The following is an 18,857-nucleotide window of genomic DNA, read 5'->3' on the forward strand; positions in this document are numbered from 1 at the left end:
TTTTATCTCTTCTTCATCGGATTGAGTTTAATCTCTTTCGTTCCCAGAGTTTCATCTCTTTCGTTCCCATAGTTTCATCTCTTTCATTCCCAGAGTTTCATCTCTTTCGTTTCCAGAGTTTCATCTCTTTCGTTCCCAGAGTTTCATCTCTTTCATTCCCAGAGTTTCATCTCTTTCGTTCCGATAGTTTCATCTTTTTCATTCTCAGAGTTTCATCTCTTTCATTCCCATAGTTTCATCTCTTTCATTCCCATAGTTTCATCTCTTTCGTTCCCAGAGTTTCATCTCTTTCGTTCCCATAGTTTCATCTCTTTCGTTCCCATAGTTTCATCTCTTTCGTTCCCATAGTTTCATCTCTTTCATTCCCATCTATGCTAAGAAGGATGAGAGCAAACAATCTTTACACAAAAAAGTTTACCTACGGTAACGAACCGCAAAATTTCAATACTCTACGAACAAGTTCCCATTTTGCATTTTAAAAAAAATATATTAATTAATTAGCACTAATTGTGTAACTAATTGTTTTATTGATTTATTTCATGTTATTTACAATGACTATTTATGCACTTTCAACTTGATACGAGAACGGGAAGTGGGGGGAAAAACATGTACAAAACGTAGTAAGGGAAATAAATCCACACGTACAGTCACATCTCTCATTAAGTAGCATTTTTTTTTCGACACCAAGCAAAATAATGAATTACCGATAAATAATTAACTAATTGGTTCTTTTTTTTTTTTTTTGTATTGAAACATGTTTTGTTGGGTAGAACAAATAATTGTGTCAAGTTTCAACTTGATCCGAGAATGAGTGTGAGAGAAATAACGTGTACACAAATTGTACCTGACAGATGGAGTTAATAATTAGTAAGCTTTGTAAAACAAAAAGGAAGAGGGTTAGGGTGCGAATCATATTGTCCGGAAAATTTCCGAGCATTTGGATCGATCACAAGGTCTTAAATATCTTCATTGGGGATTCTCTTATAGGCGGTAATGTGGGAAGTGGATGGCATGAGTGTGAGAATATAGTAATAATAATCATATAATCATTGTGTCATCATTATATAATCCTAAACATATCTATTCGTTATTGTCCCCACTTAGTCCTTGTATATATTTTGACTAGGCCAATAGTTCTATACATGTTATTTAAACTTTTTTTTTTGTTTTGTTGCTTTAGAATGTTATAATCACAGTCACATTTTTAATGTATAATTAATTGTCTCATATATCAGCCTGCGTTTATAAAACAATAGCTTTTAGTCATCATCTTAGTCATTGAATATATCCTCCTTGAAATACACTTGCCTAGAAAAACTATCAAGGACCATACCGACCACAGGCATGTACTATATTGATAGCTCCCACACTCTGTAGTGTAGTGATATATTTAGACCAAAATGTGTAATTACAAATGTATTCATTTAGTGTCCATTAAAATTGTCATAGTTATGAAATCAGGACTCCAATTTAAAAAAAAATACTTTGAGCACTGATCTATATTGTGACTGAGGCATTTGTTCGACTTTGATGTCTAGTGTGAACGAGCCATAAGTTAGTGATAGTATACAAGGTGTGTGGGCTTAAAGCAGTGCAAATATTTGCTATCTCCTGTTGACTGAATGCCCTTTAAACATTCCGGTGTTATCTACCTTGGGCTCGTTGAGACGGCTCGAGACATCATGCTGCTCTAATGCTCATACGATAAATATTCCACCACACGATTTATGGGTTTGGCTTCATTCAGTAATTGGAGTCACTCATTACGTAACATTAGTCAGCAGATCAGTGTGCGTTGTTTTCTTTTAGGCACACAATTGAACTTCTTATTAAGCTGGTTTAGAGTTTAAGCTTTTTTTTGTAATTAAAAACCTAGATTTGTACTTAACCTTCACCTGTCCATTAGTCTGTTGGGGTGCCACACATGATCTTTCGACCGTCTGTCTTCATTCCTCTTAGTCTTTTTGCCAGGAATAGAGTCTCTTCAAAAACTATGTGGAGAACTCTGTGATCTGGAAACCATTGCGCGGTGTATCTCAGATCTAGAATGACTTGTCTGAACCCTTCGTAAACAAATGAGAACGAAGAAGAAGAAAGAAGAGTTTCTTCTTTTCACAGGCCCGTCCATTCCGTCATGTTTTTCTCTCATCTCTACTTTGTTTGTCTCCTTCTTTTACCTGGTACTGTTCCCTGCAGAAAAGTCTTTGCCAGCCCTGAGCATTTCGTGAAATGGCCGTGCTGTCTTGAGATTTTTTTACACTGGCCAGAAGGTCATCATGGGGCCCAATTTCCAATGAATTGCTGTTTTGGATTTCCTTGATTGTATGCAGTTTTTTTGTATGTGATACCTAGAATCATTCTGTAACATTTCGATTCATGGAGAGTATAATGTCATATTCTGCAGTTAAAGAGGCCAATACATGAATGTAGTATTAGTCTCATTTTTTGGTGCTGGGGGCTCTGCTTAGCCGTCAGATTGTTTTTATTGTACCAAAAAAGTAGACATTCTCCCCCCTTTCCCCTTTTTTTTCTTACAGAGAAACATGAAAAATATTTTTTTTTCCAAGAGGTTTATTTGATACACAGGCGTAGCTTGCATTGTTGTGAACTGATTGTTAAATGTTTGAATGGTTTCCTATTCTATCTTCTTGGTGACATTTCCCCCCAAATCTTCAGTGTCGAAGTTATTTAGTGTAAAGTCGTCCTTAACCTTGCACTCAACCAGCAATGAGAAAGTCTGTCGAAGTCAAACAGCAGGAAGTCACTTTTAAACTGCGAGGTAAATGGATTAGCGAGATGGTCGTAGGCGATGACTCTGGTTCACAAGATGACGTACTTCTTGTTTGACTCTGCCCCCCCCCCCCACTTCACTTTCCTCCTCCTTTCCTCCCTCTTCCTCTTCTTGTACATCTCAACATTTCCACAGCAGAAAAAAAAAAGTGCTTAAAGTGAAAGTAGAAAGCTTTTTGCTATCTTTCATCTTTCTGTTACGTTAAGCACAGTGGCGTAGCTAGGGTGGGGGAGGGGGGGGGAGAATTGGATAATCCTCACTTGAGGGGGCCCCCAAATAAGTGTTAGAAATAGTTTTAATATTGCGCTAAATACAGGGGCCCCGAAAAGAGGTCAAGCCGTCTGGACCCCCCCAAATGATGGCGAATTTCTTAGCTACGCCATTGTTTATGCACTTTTTGTTTGTTGAAAATTGTGAACTGTAGGAAACTGTAGATTTTGAATAGATTTCTAATAGTTCCCTGTTTTAGATTTAGCGATTTTTTTGGGACAAAGGATGTAAAGCTCATCTGATTCTACGGCCGACGGTAAACGAGGGTGTCATGTGGCCGGCAAAGTGATCAACCGCCTTGACTTCCCCAGCATAAAAAATCAATCTTCTCCGGGATTCGAACTTGGATCTGAAGCCAAGTGTTTATCTCTCGGTCACCACGCCCCACTATAAATGTATTCCAGATCTACTTCTATTTGGTTCAAGCTTCATGAAGTTTTCATTGGGTTAGGGCTAGGTCACTCAGCGCTAAGTCAGTGTTTTCCAAACTGTGTTACGTGAAACCCTAGCGAGGCCTGAATAGGTGGTCCACTGGAACAATTAACTAGTAGGCCACCACGTGAATTAACCTCTTTAAAAAGAATAGCTAAATGTTCCAGTAAATACTAAGTACGTGCGAAGTGTTCCATTAAGGGAAAAGTTTGGGAACCACTGCTCTAAATGAATAACTGGGTTTCAGTGGATCAAGTCAAGGCGATTGGTCAACAACCTGGCCACACTATACCCTGGTAAATTGTAGTACAGTTGATCACATGATACTGTTGTCCACAACTAGTGACTTTACATGATCCTTTCACCAACACGCCGCGATGTAAACTTGTATTTTACTGTTATTCAAAGTTGTTGTTTTTTTATGAGCCCTCATTGGATGCTTCTGTTATGATTGTGTTGACTGTCTGCTACGATCTCGTGAACGCGTGACATTGTTGATAACTCGATTTCATCATTGTCTTTATCATGAACAAAAAACAATGGGCATACTATTACTTAATCAAAAATTGTCTACATAGATCTAATTTTTTGCATTATCATCATCTACATCAGGGTTTCCCAAACTGTGTTCTACGGGACCCTTGTGTTCAACTAATAATAAATAATGAACTAGTAAGCCACCGAAGGAATTAATCTCTCTCAAAGATAAAGTGTTCCGCTAAATACTTAGAATGTGCGAAGTTTTCCGTTAACTCTTTCTATCCGTAATTATTTACAACATTCTGGTGTAATTAACGTTGGTATCGTTAGTTAGGGGAGAAAGAGTTAAGGAAAAAGATTGGGGAAACACTGGTCTACATATAGACTATTCTTTTTAATCATGAGTTCATTGAATGGAACATGTTGGACATATCTGCTACTGTGGCCATCCTGCATACATATACAAACTATATTTAAATGATATTAATTTAAACAAAAAATATTTACTAAGGTGAAGGGGAAGGAAGACGATCAAAGAATGTCTAAGTAGGATTTCATTTCTCTCCCTTTCAGACCTTACGATCCATAGGGCAGATGAAGAAGATCTGTTTCTGTGCACCACGGTTAACGAGGGTGTCTTTAGAGCTGGGTGGAGTCCCGAAATTGAAAATCCCCAATCTTCTCTAGGATTCGAACCTGGGACCTCTCGGTTCGGAAGCTACGCGCTCTACCACTCAGCCACCGTGCCTCTTCATTTCTCACCTATGAAGTCTAAAAGTGCATAACATTTGACTTAGAATGTTAAAAAAAAAACGACGGGCCCTCTAAGCCCAACACGAGTTCATGTCCCTAATTTAACGTTTTTGTTTTCCGGTTTGGTTTTCCAAAGAAAAACTTCATAATTTCATGACATCAGCCACAACGTGCCTAGCCTACACTCGAGTTTACTGTGTATTAATTGCAGACACATTTCTGTCTACATTACGTGTGTAGACTATTATGTCTTCAGCTCGTATGTCAGTTCTGATACGTTACACGTGACATGAAAACAAATTGTGTTACACAGCACAGAGCAGTGACATTCGTGCACTCATGGATCAGATTGGTTTAGTAGGAGATATATGTAATACTATGCAACTCAGACAGAGAACTTCTTTTGCATACAATGTCATCGGAACCAAACATCGGCTTGACAACTCTTGATACCTCAATGCATTGAAAATATAAGGTCAGGTCAGCAAATGTTAAGTCTATAAATATCATGGAAGCTAATGTAAATAAACTATTTTAGTAACACTGTTGTACATCAGAGCCTGCAGTATTTGTAGGTTAGTACCAAGTAGTCGTCCATCGTACACTTTGGGGTCCTCGGAAGAAAACAAAAAAGTGAACGGTAGCCAGGTATGGATGTGTTGTGGGACAACCCACGTGACCCATTAACTGTTAAGTACACATGTTTGTGTGTGAAGTTATTTTCTTTGCTAGGAAAGAGAACTATCATAGTAATATAACGGCATAGTCCAATGCTAAGAAAGAACAATAACTGCATAGGCAAGTGCTAAAAAAAGAAAGATAACTGCATAGTCCAATGCTAAGAAAGAAAGATAACTGCATAGTCCATTGCTAAGAAAGAAAGATAACTGCATAGTCCATTGCTAAGAAAGAAAAATAACAGCATAGTCCAATGCTAAGAAAGAAAGATAACTGCATAGTCCAATGCTAAGAAAGAAAGATAACTGCATAGTCCAATGCTAAGAAAGAAAGATAACTGCATAGTCCAATGCTAAGAAAGAAAGATAACTGCATAGTCCAATGCTAAGAAAGAAAGATAACTGCATAGTCCATTGCTAAGAAAGAAAAATAACAGCATAGTCCATTTCTAAGAAAGAACGATAACTGCATAGACAAGTGCTAAAAAAAAAGAAAGATAAAGGCATAGCCCAAGGCTAAGAATGAGCGATAAATATATAGTCCAATGCTAAGAAAGAAAAATAACAGCATAGTCAAATGCAAAGAAAGAAAAATAACAGCATAGTCCATTGCTAAAAAAAGAAAAAATAACAGCATAGTCTATCGCTATGCAGGAAATGAGAACAGCATAGTCCATTGCTAAAAAAGAAAAAATAACAGCATAGTCCATTGCTAAAAAAGAAAAAATAACAGCATAGTCCATTGCTAAAAAAGAAAAAATAACAGCATAGTCCATTGCTAAAAAAGAAAAAATAACAGCATAGTCCATTGCTAAAAAAGAAAAAATAACAGCATAGTCCATTGCTACGAAAGAAAACTTCCAGCAGACGACATAGAAAACAAAAAAAACAAAAAAACTTCCACTTGAAACAAAACTTCAGATTTGGTGAGAACAAAATGAACGAGAACCAAAAGAGATTGAAAGACCTTAGCAATAGTCTAGACATTGTTTTCTCGATTTTGGAAGTGGTCCTTAGTAGCTTTTGTTGGACTTCTCTGTGTATCTGGGAAACTCAAGAAATAAGTAACGAAATAAGTAACCATGTCAGGTTTGCAGAGTGTGAGACAAGGATTAGCTGCCTATTAATTCTAAAGCACTGTGCTATGCTGCAGTGAAACATGCCCCCCCCCCCCACTCTAAGCAGGATAAGCAGCTCACTATATTCTATCATCGATGTTTAAGACGAATTCTGAAAATTGGCAGGATAAAGGAACCAGGAAGTTCTGCGTAGAGCAGTGTGCCAGGATATACGTACTTTTACCAACAGTAGTCTGCTTCCACAAGATCTATTGTATGGTGATCTAATAGAAGTCAGGAGAAGCTTCAGGTCGTCCACTCCTAAGATATACTTATGTATGCAAGCACGACTTGAAGCTCTTCAAGATACCAAATAGTTGGGAGGGTAAACCACGGGGTAACATATAAGTAGGACAAGCATATAGTAGGAGTTGTGGATCGCAAAAAGTGAAGTCACCAGAATTAGAAAAAATGCTAAAACCACTGCAGCGTACGTGCTTGTGTATCAACTATTGGCCTCTAAAGAGGCGTGAGAAGTTTTCATGTAACGAGACGTAAAATGCCACACGAGAACAAAAGAGTAATAGAAAGGGAATTCGTTTTAACAGGTCGTTAAAGTCGCTTTCTTGTAGCCGACAGTCGTATAACAATGGATGGCACTTCTTCCTAAGGACGGCTTGGTTCTGGTATAAAATATTGAACATTGGAGTTTCGATCCTTAGAGGTGGCTTAAGTTTAATCATAAATTCTGTTACTTCCTAGATAAAGTCTGTGAGTTACTTCCTAGTCAATATTTATAAACTATCTTTCATAAGACACTAATTAGCATGCACGACTAGACTGACATATGAAGTGCGTAGGACTAATTATCTTCTTATTGAAGTAACGTCTTTATATGAGAAAAGAGTAATTGTAATCACATTTCCATAAGGATTAATAAAGCAAGTCTTAGTCTTAGACCTTCCCTGTACGTTTCGTTGGAATGATGAAATAATGAAAGCAACGGAAGTCTGGTGCAGCTACACAAACATTCAAATGTGTTAATGTGAGCAACTCAGACCTTGTCCATTTAGACTCGTATTTAGAAGTAAAGAACTTGAGTGGAGACGATTTGGCACAATTCTCTTTCGTCATTTCATTGTTAGTGTCATGACGTAATGTCTCACGTCCCATGTTGACGTGATCTCTGACAGCACAAGTACACACATCATGAAATGAAGCACTGGTATATACAAACTAAAACTAAAATGTTATTTAACCTTGGTTAGGCCAATAATAGAATATGCATCCTCTGTTTGGGACCCCCTCAACTCAAGAAAACATTAAGAAACTGGAACAGACACAAAATAGAGCAGTGAGATTCATAACAAACGAATATTCACATTTGACTAGAGTAACACCTTTAGTAAAATCACTAAATTTAGAAAGCCTTCAGGACAGAAGGCTCAAAAGTAAAGTAGCAATAATACATAAAACACTGAACCATAATCTTCAAATACAAAAACAAAATTTAATAAAATACTCTGAAAGACACAAAGATAAAGGCACATTCCTCGTCCCATATGCTAGGACAAATTTGTACAAATACTCCTTCTTCCCTAGTGCTATTAGAGCATGGAATGGGTTGCCTGAGCTAGCCAGGAAAACCAGTGACTTGGCAGAATTTAAGTCATTGGTTAATATGCATGACTAAATGCATGACGCGTAGGACGTAATCATCTTCTTTTTTGAAGTAACGTCTGTATTATATAAGATAAGATAAGATTGTTCTAGATTTACAATGTATTCAAATCAGTTCGTGGAATAAGAAGCGCGATCAGTTACGTGATACATCCACGATCCAGCTCCTTTCTTTGATCTCCTGGTTTGAATCACTCACTTTGCATGTTTCACCGCGAGTTTGTCTCCCGTCTCTTGGTACAGCAGGCAAGTTGAAGGAAAGGTTTAGGAACTAAAGGAGTCACCATTCTGTACATCTAGATAAATATATGTTTCTGTGACAGTGTAACTCCACATTAATGATTTCTTGTGTTGATGTCCTGAATTTAGATACTGCAAATAGTCAAAAACTAATGTAGAATTGAAGTCTAGCCAAACCATGAGTCCTTGTTTCGGGGGGGGGGGGGGGGGAGAATGCAGACAGCGACCTTTAAATTTTGTGAATGCCCTTTGAAAATGTAAAGGTCTAAAGTAAAGTTCACTGAGCCGCCAAGTTCAAATATGGGTATAGAACTAAATCTATATGTTGCTTAGTTCATACATGAGTATAGATATAGATCTAAATCTATATGTTTTGGAGTGAAAATGAAACCTGGTTGATAAACATCTGTGGCCAAGCTCTATTAGTATTTGTAACAGTGTATATGTGGCCCCTTTTGGCTTAGCTCCCACGTTCCATTGTGAACTTTGAACTTGACTAACCCTTTGCCACAAACATTGCTTGCTAGTTGAGATAGAATTAATTTTGGGGCTAGAAATGTTTTGTTTGTTTGATATGTTTCCCTGTTTCTTAAGAACTGAAAGTTATTACATCCTAGTCCAAACCTCCTGCAGGGTTGAAGTGGTTGGAAGCAAGCAGGGTTTAAACTCAGGACCATCTGACGAGAGTCCAAAGTGCACTCCATCTAGAAATCTATGGAGACACTCCTATCTTAAACTGTTACTGAATCTTCAACTATATTTTTATGTACTACTACACATGATTGATAATAAGTTTTTGAGACTAGTATTTTGCTGAAAGCTTTGTTTCAGGGGCTTCGCTGTAAATCATTGTTAAGTCTGTATTCTTTTTAAAGACATTTTAAACTCCAGGTGATCAGGATCTGGAAGGTCACTAGATTTGTATGGGGGCTTTGAGACATTACACTGCACAGCCCTGTTTCTTGACAGAACACAACAGGAGTCCTTCCTGCTCTGTTAACAAAAGGAGTTTTGAACTAAATAGGCTTAAACAATGCCCACAGTGGCACATAGACAGATTTTATTTGGTTATCTCACAGTTACTTGCTATTTCACACTTTGAAGTCCTTGCTAAACTCCATATGTTCATTTGATCTGTATACATTGAGATTTATCAAACAGATTTGTTTCATTATATTTAAGATTTGGAGGTATAGTGGCTTAGTAGCAAATCGTTTGAATTCTGAACTAGAGGGGTCTCGGGTTTGAATCCTGGTGAAGATTGGTATTTTAAATTTTGGAATTCTTAGGGCGCCTCTGAGCCCACCTAGCTTTAATGAATACCTGACATTCGTTGGGGAAAAGTAAAGGCAGTTGTTCATTGTGCTGGTCACATGACACCTTTTTTAACCATGGGCCACAGAAATAGATGACCTTTACATAACATTTAAAGATTTGGCTGTTTCCTTGTTCTGACTTGTAAACTTTGACTTTGATCTTTTCAGCATGAAGAGGAAAGCATGGACAAGATTCTTGAAGGTGTCATAGAGTCCCAACAGCCAGAGGGTCTCAAACTGGCCCTCATCAACCGTATTTGTGATCAAGGCTCTGTGCCTGATCATCCTGCTGCTACGGTCAAAGGTATTTTTCAGGTAACAGTACATCTTTCATCCTTTTGAGTTTCAACTTTTAATTATGTAACTGTTCATTTATTATATTGAGTCTATTTATCTAATAAATTGAATGCTTGATAAAATGGTAGTTAGGCCCAACCAGTAGCTGCATATTTGTAAGAACCTATTAACAAGGTACAAGTGTCCAAGCATTTCTATCACCTAATAAAGTGATTTCATCTCTATAGGATACACAAAGTTAAAGACTTATTTCTAATTCCATATGTTAAGACAAATTCATACTAGTGCTTCTTCTTTCCTAGTGTCTTAGAGCACAGATTTTTAACTGAATCAGCTAGGAAAACCAATGACTTAGCCAGGTTTAAGTCTATAAATAGCTTGCATGACAAGCTTAACATGGATAAGCATAGGATGTAATTATCTTCTCGTTTTTAATTTATAATATAAGATAATTACTTTTATAATATAAGATACTTACTTTTTCTGATCATTGAAGCATTAAAAAAAATGTTGTTAATATTTTTGTTAAAGTTGTGTCCCTGCTGATCAGCAGTATTTTATGAACATCAAAAATTATGATTATACCTTACACTAAATCAAATAAATCATAAAGTTTCTTTGAATCAATGTCACAGGTGTCTTCCAAGTGGATCATGCATGGTACCACCACCTTGCAGGTGTCCTCAGGCTTTAAGTTACTTTATGCATGGGGCATCCATAACTTGGACAGTTTCCAGGCATTCTTCACACCCTCCTACGTGGCGCAGGTTATGGTGCCGGGAATTGGTGTAGATGGAAATGCTCCGCTGTTGATACGTGAAGGTTGGTATTGCTGTTGTCTTCTTTCCCCATTTAATGCGTTCTTGGCAAGATCAACCTCTTCCTTGGTATTGTGGCCACAGTTAGAAGATGTAAACTAAGTGACTAGGGATTTCATCAAAGTTCTAGATGAAGTGACTGGGGATTTCATCAAAGATCTAGACAAAGTGACTGGGGATTTCATCAAAGTTCTAGACAAAGTGACTAGGGATTTCATCAAAGTTCTAGACGAAGTGACTAGAGATTTCATCAAAGTTCTAGACGAAGTGACTGGGGATTTCATCAAAGATCTAGACAAAGTGACTAGGGATTTCATCAAAGTTCTAGACAAAGTGACTAGGGATTTCATCAAAGTTCTAGGCGAAGTGACTGGGGATTTCATCAAAGATCTAGACAAAGTGACTGGGGATTTCATCAAAGATCTAGATGAAGTGACTGGAGATTTCATCAAAGATCTAGACAAAGTGACTGGGGATTTCATCAAAGATCTAGACAAAGTGACTGGGGATTTCATCAAAGATTTAGACAAAGTGACTGGGGATTTCATCAAAGTTCTAGATTAAGTGACTAGGGATTTCATCAAAGATCTAGACGAAGTGACTGGGGATTTCATTAAAGATCTAGACAAAGTGACTAGGGATTTCATCAAAGTTCTAGACGAAGTGACTGGGGATTTCATCAAAGATCTAGACGAAGTGACTGGGGATTTCATCAAAGTTCTAGACAAAGTGACTGGGGATTTCATCAAAGATTTAGACGAAGTGACTAGGGATTTCATCAAAGTTCTAGACAAAGTGACTAGGGATTTCATCAAAGTTCTAGACGAAGTGACTAGAGATTTCATCAAAGTTCTAGACGAAGTGACTGGGGATTTCATCAAAGATCTAGACAAAGTGACTAGGGATTTCATCAAAGATTTAGACAAAGTGACTAGGGATTTCATCAAAGTTCTAGGCGAAGTGACTGGGGATTTCATCAAAGATCTAGACAAAGTGACTGGGGATTTCATCAAAGATCTAGATGAAGTGACTGGAGATTTCATCAAAGATCTAGACAAAGTGACTGGGGATTTCATCAAAGATCTAGACAAAGTGACTGGGGATTTCATCAAAGATTTAGACAAAGTGACTGGGGATTTCATCAAAGTTCTAGATTAAGTGACTAGGGATTTCATCAAAGATCTAGACGAAGTGACTGGGGATTTCATCAAAGATCTAGACAAAGTGACTAGGGATTTCATCAAAGTTCTAGACGAAGTGACTGGGGATTTCATCAAAGATCTAGACGAAGTGACTGGGGATTTCATCAAAGTTCTAGACAAAGTGACTGGGGATTTCATCAAAGATTTAGACGAAGTGACTAGGGATTTCATCAAAGTTCTAGGCGAAGTGACTGGGGATTTCATCAAAGATCTAGACAAAGTGACTGGGGATTTCATCAAAGATCTAGATGAAGTGACTGGAGATTTCATCAAAGATCTAGACAAAGTGACTGGGGATTTCATCAAAGATCTAGACAAAGTGACTGGGGATTTCATCAAAGATTTAGACAAAGTGACTGGGGATTTCATCAAAGTTCTAGATTAAGTGACTAGGGATTTCATCAAAGATCTAGACGAAGTGACTGGGGATTTCATCAAAGATCTAGACAAAGTGACTAGGGATTTCATCAAAGTTCTAGACGAAGTGACTGGGGATTTCATCAAAGATTTAGACGAAGTGACTAGGGATTTCATCAAAGTTCTAGACGAAGTGACTGGGGATTTCATCAAAGATTTAGACAAAGTGACTAGGGATTTCATCAAAGATCTAGACTAAGTGACTGGGGATTTCATCAAAGTTCTAGACGAAGTGACTGGGGATTTCATCAAAGATCTAGACTAAGTGACTGGGAATTTCATTAAAGATCTAGACGAAGTGACTGGGGATTTCATCAAAGATCTAGACTAAGTGACTGGGAATTTCATCAAAGATCTAGACTAACTGTTGACATCATTAACTTTTAGTGTTGGGGGTTTTCAACACAATTCTAATAGCGTAAATAAATGATAGTATGGAAAGAACTGATATATTTTGAGTTCTTTCAATCTTTAACCAAACATGAAATTAAAAAAAAGACTTTTTTCATTAAAGAGAAATAAATGAACTCTTGTTAGGGTGTGTGAATCTAAATTAATTGAGTAATCATAGTTGTAATCTCGCCTCCCAGGTTTACGTGTGATCAGCCAAGGGCAGTTATATAGCTACAGTGAACACTCCCAGATGGTCCAGAAGAGTGTGGTCAAGTTCCTACACAGCACATCGGATCGTCTGGTAGTCCGCAACATTGGTCTCCTTCTGCAAGAGTTCACTGAGTGCATCCCCACCGAAGAGAACCGTGTGATCGACCTTTGCCTTGCTGTGCTGCAACGCATGAGCAGGTTTTCACCCCCACAAGACGGCACTGAGGTACGTCTTCTGGGTTGCCTGACCTTTTTCTTGCTATGTCTGTTTTCAAATCACTAGATCTATTACTTATTAAATACTAACTTGTTATGCCATGTGTTAGTAGTTTGTTTAGAGACGCACCATAATTGACGGACTTTGAACGCGACTAGTGATGTCATGACTTAGTTGGGTTAGAGTCTACCTAGAGACATAAAATCAGTTGGTGATAGGATTCTTTAGGGATAACATACATTTATAGACAGGAGATCAGCTCATCATTCAAAGTTGTCTGCCCTCTGAGACTCTTGCTCACTGTGCATACTGTAGCCACAGAGGATCAGTTCCATTGAAGAATTTCTTGCTAGTGATATAACCCATGATACGCATGTCATAAGGCCCATAGAAGTTGAACACCAGTAGAATAGAGCATTTAGAATGGAGTTAAAGAGTTAGTGTATTTTTCTACACTTGTAGGCTTTTTAATAGTCCTATTAATAGGTACAAAGAAATGGCTCATTAAAGCAAATACAAATGAAAGTACTATAAATAGGATAAAGGAAATGAAATGACTCTAGGTTTTAAAATAACTAGGGCTAGATTTGTGAAGACTCAACTCATATTTATAGCCCCTGTTGTCTTATCTGACTGAAGTATATTTTTGAAATGTCCTCATGACTTTGATCCTGCCTAGTCATGTGATGTAAACATTATCATTTTAGTGTCAAATAACCTTGGGACCTGACCTTCACATTAGCAGCTTTTTTAGTGGGTTACCTTTTTTGTCTGGAGAATACATTTCTAAGGCTTATTACTTCATCCACTAATAGCTTCCCCTGGTAACTGATATTTATATAAAGATTGAGCTGGCCACTTGACGATATCAGAAAGACACAAAACAAACATTTGGTCATAGGAAGTGTCTCTACATGTGTGTGTGTGTCTATGTTTGTATGCTGTGTATCAGCATGTTTTATTTTATAAGCAAGAAGTTAACCTACAAAATACCAAGTGTTATAGTTGAAACCTTATCAGATTTGTGTGTGCGTGTTTTGTTGTCATATTCAGATCTATATTGTAACATGTGTAATGTCTAGATAACAATGTATGAAATGTTTACAAAATACAATGTCTATATTAGAGCATATGCAATGTTTACATTTGATTCTATGCAATATCTATTATTCTGTGACAGTATTACAGTAATTGCAATGTATCAATCAAATGCCAATGTTTTGCTAATTTGACATTTTCCACTTTGCTATTGAAAAAGTGGAAATGCACCTACAATTTAGGTGAATAGTTATTTGTAAGCCTTCTCTGCATATTTTACAAGAACACTTTTTCTAAAACACCCCAGTACCTACACCATTTCCATTGTTTAGTGGATTCTTACACTGCTTTGTTTTGACTTCATGGCAACATAAATTTTTGCAAATAAGTCAATGAATTTTACAAATAAGTCAATGAATTTTACAAATAAGTCAATGAATTTTACAAATAAGTCAATGAAGCGTGGTCGAGAGGCTAAGTGCGCTTGAACTTGGCTTGTCTTGGCTACCTAGAAGGGGGCTCGAGGTTCGACACCTGACTCGGGCAGAGTTGTGTTTACTGAGCGCCTGAAGGCAGCACGGAAAACCAACTCCTAGATACCCCCCCCCCCACACACACACACACTGGTCCACAAATGAGATTGGACCAAAGCGCTCTGAGCATGCTATAAGCATGAAAGTAGCGCTATATAAAAGCTATAATAATAATTTTACAAATAAGTCAATTTTACAGGATTTTACAAATAAGTAAATGAATTTTACAAATAAGTAAATGAATTTTACAAATAAGTCAGTGAGTTTAGAAGTCACTTTGACCTAAAGGTTTTGAATGTCTTCATGAGTGTTCCCTGAAATTATTTTGAATGGCTCCATTGGCTCTGTGTGTGTAAACATTTCTTAATATTAAAAATTAAATGATTTAGTGTCAAGTTTATTAATATAGTACAGATTTAAATTTTCCATCAACTTTTTAAATAAAACATTGAGCTGTAATGATGATTTTTTGTTTACAATAGTGACCAATTATCTAAAGGTAAGGTCATCTTGTCAATGCTAAGACCCAAAAAGGCTTGTATATTGCTGTGGTTATTAAGTGCTCTTTTTTTAAACCTTTTTTTTCCACCTCTATTTAATAGTTTAAAGAGTCTCTATAAACTTTTGTTTAGCAATTGTTGTACTCATTCTTAAAGTATTTGTGAATTCTATATTTCCAGGTTATCAGGTTCATCAATTTAACTGATGAGATTGGAACATTTCTCAGTTTCCTATGGAAGCTTCACCCTGGAACCATCAGCATCTGTTTGGAAGAGATCTTTAAGGCTATTTCTACTCCCAGAATAGAGACAGAAGATTCAGCCATCAATTTTGCAGCTGTAGTGAAACACATACCAATAGACAGGGCACATAGAGTAAGTGAAACACATACCAATAGACAGGGCACATAGAGTAAGTGAAACACATACCAATAGACAGGGCACATAGAGTAAGTGAAACACATACCAATAGACAGGGCACATAGAGTAAGTGAAACACATACCAATAGACAGGGCACATAGATTAAGTGAAACACATACCAATAGACAGAGCACATAGAGTAAGTGAAGCACATACCAATAGACAGGGCACGTAGAGTAAGTGAAACACATACCAATAGACAGGGCACGTAGAGTAAGTGAAACACATACCAATAGACAGGGCACGTAGAGTAAGTGAAGCACATACCAATAGACAGGGCACATAGAGTAAGTGAAGCACATACCAATAGACAGGGCACATAGAGTAAGTGGTAAGTTGGGTGGACTCAGGGGCGCCCTAAAAATCCAGAAATTCAAAATCCCAGTCTTCACCAAGATTTGAACCCAAGACCCCAGGTTGGAAGCAAAGCTCTTAGCCACCACACACCCCCCCTGGCATGAAATTAATATCTAAATGATCTGCTTTGTCTCTACCAGTGAGTGATAAGTAAAACTAAACAGTTGTGTGTTAGAATCCTAGTTGAAATGAGTATGTAGGAATGTTAGAAAAGGACTCTTCATGATGCAGTGTCCCAGGTTGACCACCCCTACTTTCCTGTCCATATATACATGATGTCCTTAACCGTGATCAATTTCTTACATTTAAAAACAAAATGACGATAACAAAAATGTTATAAATAACCCATTGTCTTTTTTTAAAGTTTTTTTTTTCTTTGGAGATTTTATTTATCTTTAAAAATAAGAGTTGCAGATGTTAACTAAAAAAATGCTAGTGTGGGGTGGGGGGGTGGTCAGGCTCTTTTATATGTTTTCTCTCATTTTGTGCCATCTTTTTCCATTCCATGTATTGAGGTCTACTAACTATTAGTTTCATCCTTTTCAACAATGAAATATTACATTTTGTCTCCTGGGAGAAGTATTGGCATATTTTTATGTCTTTGTTTGAGCTAAAACTTAGATTTATTTTCATCCAAAGTATTTGCAATTTTCATCTTGTCAGGCTGTAAAAGATGTTTTGGATGACTCTGTCCCTGACGCCTCTATTGCTGCTGCTGTTGGACAGATTGTGGAGTGGCTCAAGTGGCCTACAGCAGCCAATGTGGATCTGTGGCTGTCTTGTTTTCTGAAAGAGGTGACCCTGAACAAAAAGTTTAGCCTGCTGGCTCAGATCACTACAGATAACATTGAACAGGTTGGCGTTCCCTTTTCTGTACATTACACAATTATTTCTAGATATATGTGAAAGTAGGTCTGGACTCTAGACTGTGAACCATCAATGTTATGCTGAAATTTTCTTGTTTAGGCTTTGAAATAGTGATTTATGTTTCGTTGATAAGTCAAAGCACCACTTACAAACGCTGTTAGATTAAACTTTTTTCATGGCATTAATTATTGATATGGCAAGTTATTATGGGATCAACATAAACAAGCTGTATTTTTAGAGATAAATATAATGTTTGATATAGCAACAAATACAAATTGTATTAGTAGAGATGAATGTAATGCTAAGATAAATGTAATGTTTAATATATCAACATAATCAAGTTGTATTTATAAAGATAAATGTAATGTTTCATATATCAACAAACAAGTTTTATTTGTAAAGATAAATGTAATGTTTAATATATCAACATAAACAAGCTCTATTTGTAGAGATAAATATAATGTTTGATATATCAACAAATACAAATTGTATTAGTAGAGATGAATGTAATGCTAAGATAAATGTAATGTTTAATATATCAACATAAACAAGTTTTATTTGTAAAGATAAATGTAATGTTTAATATATTAACATAAACAAGTTGTATTTGTAAAGATAAATGTAATGTTTAATATATCAACAAACAAGTTGTATTTGTAAAGATAAATTTAATGTTTAATATATCAACAAACAAGTTGTATTTGTAAAGATAAATGTAATGTTTAATATATCAACAAACAAGTTGTATTTGTAAAGATAAATGTAATGTTTAATATATCAACATAAACAAGTTGTATTTGTAAAGATAAATGTAATGTTTAATATATCAACATAAACAAGTTGTATTTGTAAAGATAAATGTAATGTTTCAACATAATCAAGTTGTATTTGTAAAGATAAATGTAGTGTAGGAAGCATGATCATGAGGCTAAGTACACTTGAACTTGGATTGGCTACCTATGAAGGGGGCTCGAGGTTCAACACACGACTTGAGCAGAGTTGTGTTTACTGTGTATTAGTAAAGATAAATGTAATGTTTAATAGATAACAATATAAACTAAATGTAATGTAGTTGCCAGGTTTCAATTCTATTGTCTTTTGTGTTTTCAGGTTGTGGAAAACTTGTCTGTACCGCCCGTCAGACACGCCTCCTTTAAGGTCCTCTCCCAGATGCTGCTAAACTACCATCATTCACCAAAACCTTTCCACAAGGTAAGCAAACATTCTGTGTTGAAGGCACAGATTTATGATTTTACTATCTAAACATTAGGGGGAGAATAGACTTTGAACTCTGGTCCTTTGCTGTGCATTCATTTCTAGATATATACTTCTACAAAATTGCAGAGGGTTTGCCTTTTTGGGAGGTGAATGACCTTTGGCCTAAATATAATATAATATGCTTTGAACATATATGAATTTTTAAAAACTTTTATCTTGTAGCTCAGTTTGATTGATGTGTAAGGGTCATTAAAAATAATTTTCAACAACCTGTTGGTTTATATGACAATATTTTTTATTGTTTGGAATAAATTTTCAAAACTATTTTCTTTTACTGAACAAGATCATGAAATAGAACAAAATCATTCAGAATATTTTTTGTCCCCTTAAAAAGCCAGTTTGTAGAAATATGAGTTGACATCATTAAAGATATATTTATTTTATGGATTGTGTCTAGACCAATCGAGTTTGAGTATCATTTTTTTTAAAAAAAAGATGATTGTTTTGGTCTTAGTATCATAGTACTTTTTATTTAACTTCAAAATGGGAGATGCCTTATAAAAACAAATGTGCTGTGAATTAAAATTTGTTGAAACTTGTGCTGTCTCTGCCATATTCTGATAGTTATTTGGCGAATCAAGAGTGAGCACCACTGAGATACTTGCCCATACC

At 36.4% G+C, this 18,857-nt stretch overlaps 1 protein-coding gene across 4 annotated transcripts in view; it reads left to right on the top strand.

Moving 5' to 3' along the window:
- LOC106057346 (ubiquitin carboxyl-terminal hydrolase 38-like) overlaps positions 1-18,857 on the top strand; it is a 73,526-nt gene that overhangs the window by 36,989 nt on the left and 17,680 nt on the right. For all 4 annotated transcript variants that reach the window (XM_056039672.1, XM_056039671.1, XM_056039669.1 and 1 more), the window contains exons 3-8: positions 9,866-10,012; positions 10,630-10,816; positions 13,022-13,260; positions 15,503-15,697; positions 16,764-16,955; positions 18,078-18,179. In XM_056039672.1, coding sequence (XP_055895647.1) covers positions 9,881-10,012; positions 10,630-10,816; positions 13,022-13,260; positions 15,503-15,697; positions 16,764-16,955; positions 18,078-18,179 — 1,047 coding nt within the window. In that variant the 5' untranslated portion in view covers positions 9,866-9,880. The remainder of the gene's footprint in view (positions 1-9,865; positions 10,013-10,629; positions 10,817-13,021; positions 13,261-15,502; positions 15,698-16,763; positions 16,956-18,077; positions 18,180-18,857) is intronic.

This window comes from Biomphalaria glabrata, chromosome 8 (genome assembly GCF_947242115.1).
Source record: "Biomphalaria glabrata chromosome 8, xgBioGlab47.1, whole genome shotgun sequence".
Lineage (NCBI taxonomy): Eukaryota > Metazoa > Mollusca > Gastropoda > Planorbidae > Biomphalaria > Biomphalaria glabrata.